Source organism: Oryza sativa, chromosome 4 (genome assembly GCF_034140825.1).
Source record: "Oryza sativa Japonica Group chromosome 4, ASM3414082v1".
NCBI lineage: Eukaryota > Viridiplantae > Streptophyta > Magnoliopsida > Poales > Poaceae > Oryza > Oryza sativa.
The window spans coordinates 20,743,648-20,753,179 of NC_089038.1; the positions used below are offsets into that span (position 1 = coordinate 20,743,648).

Sequence of the window (9,532 nt, forward strand, 5' to 3'; positions counted from 1 at the left end):
TACCCTGCTATCTCTAATGATGTGTTCCAGCTCGTCAGTACGTTGTCATCACACACTCACACAAAGCTACTTAAAGAACAACGCTACCGGTGATATTGTCACACTAGCTAGTACAGAAATGCTAATCCAATAATCCCTGCAAATTCGAAAACCGGGCGGTAAACTGCCAGTTTCGAACCGACCACTAGCGGCAGTAATAGAAATTAACTATCACTGATATATTTTGATCATCCTTTCTAGCGTTAATTATGGCTAGCTAGCTAGCATACATATCATATCATCACATGTAGCTAGTTTAAGCTTTCGCTGGAATAATTATATATACATGCTTTAATCAATTGATTTAGATTGTTTGCTTAGGAAAATATCGTGTGAAATTAATGTGGGTATCGTACGTGCGATCGATCGGGCAGGTTTAGATCGCCATCTAAGAATTCATTGCGTTTGCTAATTATTTCCTGGCGGCGAACCTTTTCAACAACTAATGACGTGGTTTCCTGTCATTCTTTCGTTTGTTCTTCGCTAGAGGAAAAATATTTGTTCAGCTTTGCGTCTTTACTTGTTGATAACGTGCTACTAGTATTCTCATGAGCAATTTCTTGTTATCATTGAAGACGTGATCATCTAGCATGTACGCGTACGTACTGAGGTCAAAACTTAAATCATCAGCGTCGATATGTATCTAGTTACTATATATTATGGTCTTTATAGGTGACAGATAATTGATGAAGATGAATTTATAACTATTATTGGAGAGTACATAGAAGTGAATTAAATATTTAAAAACTTATAAATTGATTAAAAATATTTAAAAAAAATGAAAATCACATCGTTTATCAACTTGGAAAGCACGCTTGTACATAATAATTCTTTTTTTTAACAAACTGACACTGAGATTATGCCAATTGTATTGAATATGACAGATAAGAACTGCACAAGTGAAACCCTATATAGGTATAAAGGAAAAAAAAAAAGAGCACTCTAAAGCACTATGCTACACAGTCCTTTCGCTATATATGGTTCAAGTCATTGCCTCCTTTTTGATCTTTGCGTAAGTTATGAAGAAGCGTTATGAAATTCAGAGGTATATTCAAAAGAATATCTCCATAACTACACGTGTACTGTGGTTTTGTATTAATGCAATTTTCTTCAAACAATTAATACAAGAGTATCTCATTTTTGCCTGATACACAAGTGGAATTACCTTCTAGAAGTCAGAAGATATGCATATCCATGGTCAAATAAAAATGATCGTGGACTAAGGTGTACCACGAAAGTCCTTTGGCCTACATGCTGTACTTCTTTCAGAAAGCGAGGAGAAATATATCCTCATATTATTAGCAACCCTCTTCAATTCAATAATCCTGGGAATGCCTGTTCTTACTAGAATCATGAACAATCCTGCATATTGAAAGAACAGTTGGTAACATATATACCATAACTAGCTGTAGAGTAGTTTATAATATAATACCTCCATTTTGAAATGTTTTGATATATTTTTGAACTAACTAACGTGTCATAAAAAAGAAAGGAAAAAAGAGAGGAGTAGTATGCAGTCATAAAATTAATTAGTAATACAGCAGTAGTAATAACTAGTTGAATTAGCTAGCTACAGCTATATAGTCCAACACTTACATATGTTACATGAAAATGCTGTGGTTGAAAGTGGTTGCATGTCTTAATCTTATACACTGTAACTGATTTAAACTATACTTCGTTGCAACTAATGTATTACTCCAGTAAGTAAATATAGTACTTGTTGTGTTCTGAAGTATGTGCAATCAAACTCTGTATAGCAAAATATTCATATATTTGCTAATATACATATAAGAATGAATCGTGCGCTGGTAGAAAAATGATATCATTTATACGGGTGTTTATCAAACCACTGCAGCCTGTGAAATTAATCCTATACTTGCATGCATATGTAGTTTAACAAACCGGCCACAATAAACTCTTTACACACAGAGAACCACCTCGGACATCATAACGACTACATATATGTAAGATCTAAAAGGGCCTTTCCCACCCCAAAAGCTAGCCATTGAGGTGAGGGGCTCCCCCATTTATATCTTAGGTCTTTCGCCCTTCCACAACCAATGTAAGACTATTCAACAATCTCCCCCTTCACACATTGGTGTCCCTCAGCCCTTCACCGCCCCTTCATCATATCCGGGCCCCACTGGCCCACGGTCCATCAGGTATACGAGCCCCGCAGGCACCCACGGTCCATCAGGCCTTCACACACTGTGTCCATGGGGCCAAAGATGTTAACCTAGCTAGGCTCTGATACCACTTGTAGGATCGAACACAAGTAACCAAGCCTACCAAAGAGGGGGTGAATGGTAGGGACATATATACTTAACTATTAAAACTACATGTATATAGTACTTATATATTTATTTGTATATTTATTACTAGTAGTATTAGTTTATGTCGAGTAATTATTTTTTATTTGTGCACTACTTCATATTGTTTCAGGATGTGAAACTGAAACAGGGTAGTCGTCCTTTTTCATAGTTTTTTAAATCCCTACTCGATAATACTCGCTATATTTCTCATATATTTGGTTTTTAAAGCAGCTTCTTTGGATATCTCTAGTCATATTCATACTAGATGAAATTTTGTGTTCTCCCTAGACAGTTTCACTTAAAGGAAAAACTTTAATATGTGTCAGAGCTATGGATACCATATACCTAATATTAGTTGACTAAATCTCGGCAGGACCCACCATATACCATATCTTATACGGAAACAACTTTCGGATATAGGAAGAGTTCCGCATAAGTAAAGATGAATAGAGTTCTATATGGAAACGACAAGGACTATCCGGATTGTATTCATATTAGTTTCCCTAGTTCTACTTGGACAAGGGAACATCTATGGGTATAAATACAAGGCCCCCTAGGAGTAGAGAGGGGAATCAACATACACGGAACACATCCACCACAGTCTAGGAAGCCGGAGCCTACAGGAGCCAAGTCGCCGAGTGATCTAGTCGAGCCAACTCGACTAGATCTCATGTCTCACTATGCAGCTTGTGTGAGTTCTGTTCAATCTCCTGTAACCTGTATGGATCGAGACTTGCTTAAACTAGCTAGTAAATCTAATGCCCATGTATATGCTTGGTGCTAACTTGGCTAGGGATTTCTATTACTGAATGTAAGAGGCATACAACGGATGGGTGTATTGGCATTGATGGCAACCCGATGCCTAAGCATATCACATGTATTAGTGAATAGGCGTCACGTTCTATTACTGCCCGGCCTACTATGGGATCACGTTGAACCTTGCCGTTTGCTTAGAGTTTTATCGCTTATGTTTATATTAAGTTCATGGCAATACCTATATTTTCTTTCATCATCCACACCACTGGTTCTAAGGACACTCGACTTTTGTATCGTGATAGTTCACACTGCCTACATACAGATACCCACGGAAGAAAACTAAATTATAACTTGATCAAGGATCTCTATTCGAAGACTAGATCGCCATCCGTGTACGAGGTAGAAAAACTCTCTGGCCACCTACTTTAAATACAAATTAGTCGCAGTAGTAAACCCCTACAAACTAGGCTTATGGATGATAGCCCGAGACCAAAGTCAATGCATGATAAAAAGATAACCTGCAAAGAAGAAGAAATATATTTTGTTAAAAACTATATTATTAAATGTCGTTCCAAGCAAAAAAAAAAAAGGTAATATGTACTCTTGACTTTGACCCAGAGATCGTCACCCAAACAATTGTGAGATATTTCTCAGCGGATAAATGCTCGAAGCAAACTGAATTAGTGACTAAACCAATCGAACTAGCCGATATTAAAAAATAAATGTTGTATAGTTTTTTTCCTTGTATAAAGTAGGAATAAGTCCATTTTGCCTCCCTCATCTCTTGCGCTTGCGTGAATAACACCCCTCAAATGGAAAACTGGGTATAACGCCTCCTCCTTCTCTGAAAACCAGAGCAAATCATCTCCCTCGGTGGTTTAGCTGGCGGTTTCGTCCGACGTGGCGTTGTTGACCCGGTTGACAAGCTGACTCAGCGTAGTGGGACCCACATGTCAGTGCAAACTCTCCTTCCCTTCTTCCTCCTTCCCCTCTCTCTCCCTTATCTCTCTCTCTCTCCCTCGGCCTTTTCTCTGAACCTTGGCTGGAGCAGCGTCGGCGGCGGTAGGGAGCGGCGGCGGTGGCGGAATATCTGCTCCTAATATAGAGGTGTATTCCGGCGACTGGCGGGGAGAACCAGAGGCGCGCGGCGGCCGGCGGTGGCCCTCGTTGGTGGCAGCGGCGCTCGCTAGCGACGGACGGGGAGTAGACTGGCGGGGAGGAGCTCGGCGTCGGTGGCGGCTGACGGGGAGAGGCGCGCGGTGGCCGGCGGCGACGGCGCTCCTGGGTAGCGGCAAGGTCCCCACAACGAAGACGGCGGCCGGTCGTCGGGGCGGAGAAGGGCGCGGAGCTCGGAGGATGGAGACGCGCTCGGTCGGTCGAGAGAGGTGGCGTGGATTCGAGGAGGAGACGCTGCTCCCTAGGCGTGGGTCGGCCAGCAAGCTCGAGCTTGCTCGCTTGTCGGCGGAAAGGCTGAGCGGCAGCGGCGCTCGTCGGCGGAAAGTCTGTAGCGGTGGGTGGCGGTGGCAAGCCCGACGTCTTCCGTCGCCGCCGCCTTCTCCGCCTTACCGTCGCCACTGCTCCGCCGCTGCCTACCGCCGTCCCCACCGCCACCGCCGCTGCTCCCTACCGCCGCCACCCCGAGCCCGGTGGCGAGCTCCGCGGTGACGGTGTCCTTGCCGCCACGGGTGCTCGACTCGAAGACGAACCTGGAGCTGAGGCCCGTCGTGTTCCTGGCCTTGACGAGCCTATCCCTCGCCTGCTCGAGCTCGTCGCCGTCGACGAGGAGCAGCGCGCCGGCCGCGTCGAGCGCGACCTTCACCCGGACGGGAGCTCCGGCAGGTGGAACACCTTGGCGCTGCTCGTGTACAGCGCGACGAGACGGTAGATCTGCTCGTGCCCGTCCATGTGCTTGATCATGTCGACGAACTTCTCCCGCTGCAGCCGCTTGATGATCTCAGCCTGCAACGCGAGCGTCTCAGTGAAGAAGCAGGTAATCACCATGGTTGTTGATCGAGAGTTCGAGCTCATGAGGCGTACACCCCGGGTGGTTGTGGTGGTGTGGGTGATGCCGCGGCTGCGGCCGAGGCGGAGGCGGGTGGCCGGAGTTGCCGAGGAAGGCGAAGCGAATGAGGGTCTCGCCGGACTTGAGCAGGCTGCAGAAGTTGTCGGCGACGGTGGGGATTGTCTTTGGCCTAGCATCCGACGGCGGCGCAGGCAACTGACATGTGGGCCCAATAATATGTTTTTATTGTTTTACTCACTGACATGTGGGTCCCATTTACATTTGTTTTTATTTTAGTGCTACGTAAGCGCCACGTCGATGCCACATGGAAGTCAACCCGCCACGTAAGTGCCACGTAGGACAAAACCGCCTCCGAAACCGCCGAGGGAGGTGATTTGCTCTGGTTTTCAGAGAAGAATGAGGCGTTATACCCGGTTTTCCGGTTGAGGGATGTTATTCACATAAGCACAAGAGATGAGGGAGGTTAAATGGACTTATTCCTATAAAGTATACCGCCATTTCGATGTCTGGTCCCTGAAGGCCCTGGACGGCTGCACGCGCCGATGCTGCTGCCCAATAGCCGCTCGCCCGTGGCCCAGTGGCCCGTCTTGCTGCTGCAGTGTCAGACCAGCCCACATTTTCCTCCCCCATACAATGGGCCCAACCACCCCCGCCCACAGGGTGGCTTTGCCTTGCTCTCACGCACTCACGCTGGCCTCCCCGTAGCCGTCACCGTCGCATGCGTCCTTTGCCTGCCTGCCTCGTGCCTGCCACCTCCGCTGGACACTGTGGCAGTTAGCGAGGTAGCTAGTGAGCCACGGTTCAAGACCGAACCCTCTGCATCGCTGTGCAACTGTGCATGCCGTCTCTCTCTCTGTCTCTCACTCTAATCCGAAACACAACCACCCGTGAGTCCGTCACCGCTCCTGCTCCCAGTAGTCCAGTACTCTCGCTCCACTCTCCTCGCCGAGTCGCCGTCGCCGCCTCGGCCAGCTTCGGATTGGGTTCCAGCACCGGGGCGGATAATCTGCTGCTGCTGCTGCTGCTGCAAGGTCAGTCTCGCGCGCGCTCCCTTCCCCGGGTTGATCACCGCGTGCGGCGCCTTGGTGACGTGAAAGCGATCCCGCGCAGCATTACGTAGTTTTAATTAATTCTCTTGTGTACTTCACGCTAGCTTCTTGCGGGTAGTCTCGATTTCTGTTTCCGTTTCTGCTTCCGTTCTTTTCTCCTTTTGGACGAATGCGCTGCTTCCTGTGGTGAGAGCAAAAGGCTCTGGTTGCATGACTTGCATCCAAATCTGAGTAATTTAGACAATGTATGCAGATCTTCTAGCAGCCTGGACCCTAGAGGGGGATACTATATACAGTGCAGTTGTTTGTCTGTGAGACTGTGAAACTGTTTTTTGAAGGGAGTTATCTGTGTAAATGTATAATCATTTCATTCTGAACTGGTCATGACATCTGTTGAACATCGCAAATGTGGAGTAAGACCAGTTGGGTCGAACTTGTAAGTTTAGTAACCAACTGAAGCCTATAGATTAGGTAGCCTCATGTATGCTCTTCTCCATATGATTCATACGGGTGGCCCTCGTAGCTCCAGTTTCGTTCTTCTGTAGGTGTCCAAATCTGAAAAAAGAAAAAAAAATACCATACATGCAGTTCTTTCAGTATCTTAATTAAAGGGGGTTACTGCATTGTAGTTCTTCAGCTTGCCCTGAATTGCTCCACATATACTCCATTCACTCGGCATGCCATCTGTCAAACACGGCAAATCTGCAGACAAGCACTTGGACAATCAGTTGTGTCGAACTTGCTAATATGGTAGTGATCATTTCGGGGTTCACTTATAACAATATCAAATCACTTAGGCCCTCTTTGTTTAGGTTTAGGGTTATTGGTTTAGACTTTTAAGTCAGCTTATTGGCTTACATGATTTATAAGTCAGTGGATTTAATGTTCTAAGTTTAGTGCTAGAGTTATACATCTACCTCATATAAGCCAAAAAAGTTTCTCCAACGTAACTTTTGGCTTAATAGTGTTATAGTGGTTTATGGCTTTAAAAAAGTCAAACGAAAAAGCTACTTGTTTATTTAGATTTAGACTTTTTGGCTTATAAGCCTAAACAAAGAGGGCCTTAGAGGGTATCCGATTTTTTTTTATAAAAAAAAACATTGAGAGGGAATCCGAAGCTGCTGTAGTTTTTAGTGCTACACTGCCATTTTGTGGTACCAAAATTTGCATTGGCATCTCCTTATTAAGAACTGTAAAATATCTTTACATAGTAATATGGAGAAATGCTGCAAATACTTAACGTTTGCTTGTGAAAGTCCCAAAGTTGCCATCCACACCCTTATTGCAAGTACTTGTGGCAAAGGATTTTTTTTTCATCGCTATCTTTATACTGCTAGCTAGTAAGTTTCTAAAAGCTTGGTATTATTAGAATGTATTAAAGTGGATGTAAGTGGGGATGACAATGAACCACGTAGAGCTTCCCACGGAAATGGAACAGACTGTTCATTACTACCAACTTCAACTTGATACGTGATGCGTCATGCACCTTTGATCCAATCCATATCCAAATATATCCGAATGGCAGTTGGGTTGGATTAAATTAGTTTTATTTCTGCATCAGGTAGTTGACTGTAATACCATTATCTGCAGTTCAAGTTTGTTTCTAACAATGGCTTGCACAGCAACACTTCCTCAAAGAGCTGATAATTTTTTTTCCTTGAAAAATTAAAATTATTGCAATTCGAGAAAATGTAGCTGTGCATCCAGCTTCTAATGTTACAACTGTTATTCATAACTTCTAATACTCTGTTTGAATTTAATACTAGTGAGAAAGATCCAGGGAAGAGTTTATGTATATGGATTTGCTAGCGATGAATGTGACAAGATTAGATATCTCATCAAGAGACATTTCTCTGTATATTTCCTGCTAAGATTGTTGGAAAACCAAAGTTGGGTGTTAATCCTTGCTTTCAGAAGTACTCTTTATCCAGAAATAAGAACACGGTAGCTTGGGCATCCAATAGCTATTCAGTGAACACAATTTGTCTTGTTCGACAGTACAAGAACTTTACACCTTTTTAAGCATTGTGACCATTGAAATTATTTTTAAAAAGTAAAGCAGGATCTCCACTGTGACCATTGTGACCTTTTTAACGGAGGGAGTATTTACTTCCTTCCTTTCAAAATTTTTTTTGTTCCTTTCAAAAATTAGTATTTGCTTCCCAGAAGGTTTCAGTTTCTTCCTTGACCATTGGCTTGTCAAATTCTTTTCAGTGCTTTCCTACTATGATGCTCTGCCTTCTTTTTTTCTGCTCTGCCAAATGTTTGTTCTTCCAACTGAAACGTGAAAAAATGTTGGTTGAAAGAAGAAATTACGTTGGAATATGGGCGTTCAGAGTTCAGTTCTGTACATCCTGAGACAAGAAATTATTTATTAGTAGAAGGTTCATATTAATCGTCTGCCAGCTGATCTACTGAATGCAATTATTTACGGAGTTGCTAGAAATATGGTGCTATATGCTACAGTCGATTTTTTTTCAGCCACTTACACAGTAGTTACACCTCATTTACACCCCATTTACATATGTAATTAGTATGTAATTTTCGAATTTACATATGTAATTTTAGTACTTACATATGTAATTTTGAGACTTACATTGTAAATACACTAAAATTACATATGTAATTAGGGACTTACAATGTAAATACATGTCGACTATTTTTTTTGATGGAAAATATGGCGCCATAAATATAGCATCTCCTCTCTTGCTTCTGATCACCATTATTTTTCAGGTCTCGAATACCCAGACTTCGAGAGATGGCAACAACTACCGTCACCACACCAATTCTCTGCAACCTCAGCGCCAAGCCACGCGACACCCTGCGCCTGCCGACGACGCGTTCGCCGAACGACGGCACGAGGCGAACGACGCTCCACCTGAGCTCGTCAAGAGCCCGCGGCGACTTGATCCGCGCCGCCGCCGCCGTCTACACGGTGAAGCTCATCGGGCCGGAGGGGCAGGAGAGCGTGATCAAGGTGCCGGAGGACACCTACATCCTGGACGCGGCCGAGGAAGCCGGCGTCGACCTGCCCTACTCGTGCCGCGCCGGCGCGTGCTCCACCTGCGCCGGCAAGGTCGTCGAGGGCGGCGTCGACCAGTCGGACCAGTCGTTCCTCGACGACGCCCAGGTCGGCGCCGGCTACGTGCTCACCTGCGTCGCGTACCCGACCGCCAACAGCGTCATCCAGACGCACAAGGAGGCAGACCTGTATTAGTTAGCTAGCTGCGTTGCACTTGATGATTTGATCCATCACTTTCGATGCAATCTTGACACTGTGGTTTGCACATGCACTTGCCGTTGAAACTAGCCAGAATTTATCGTCATCTTCCACTTGGATTGAGTTAAGTGTA

The 9,532-nt window shown here is 44.7% G+C and overlaps 1 protein-coding gene across 1 annotated transcript; it reads left to right on the top strand.

Moving 5' to 3' along the window:
- The first annotated feature begins 5,964 nt into the window (after nt 1-5,964).
- Nucleotides 5,965-9,532, top strand: LOC4335779 (uncharacterized). The gene is made up of 2 exons (XM_015778817.3): nt 5,965-6,161; nt 8,913-9,532. The coding sequence occupies exon 2, from the start codon at nt 8,938-8,940 to the stop codon at nt 9,394-9,396; it is 459 nt and encodes a 152-aa protein (XP_015634303.1). The 5' UTR covers nt 5,965-6,161; nt 8,913-8,937; the 3' UTR covers nt 9,397-9,532.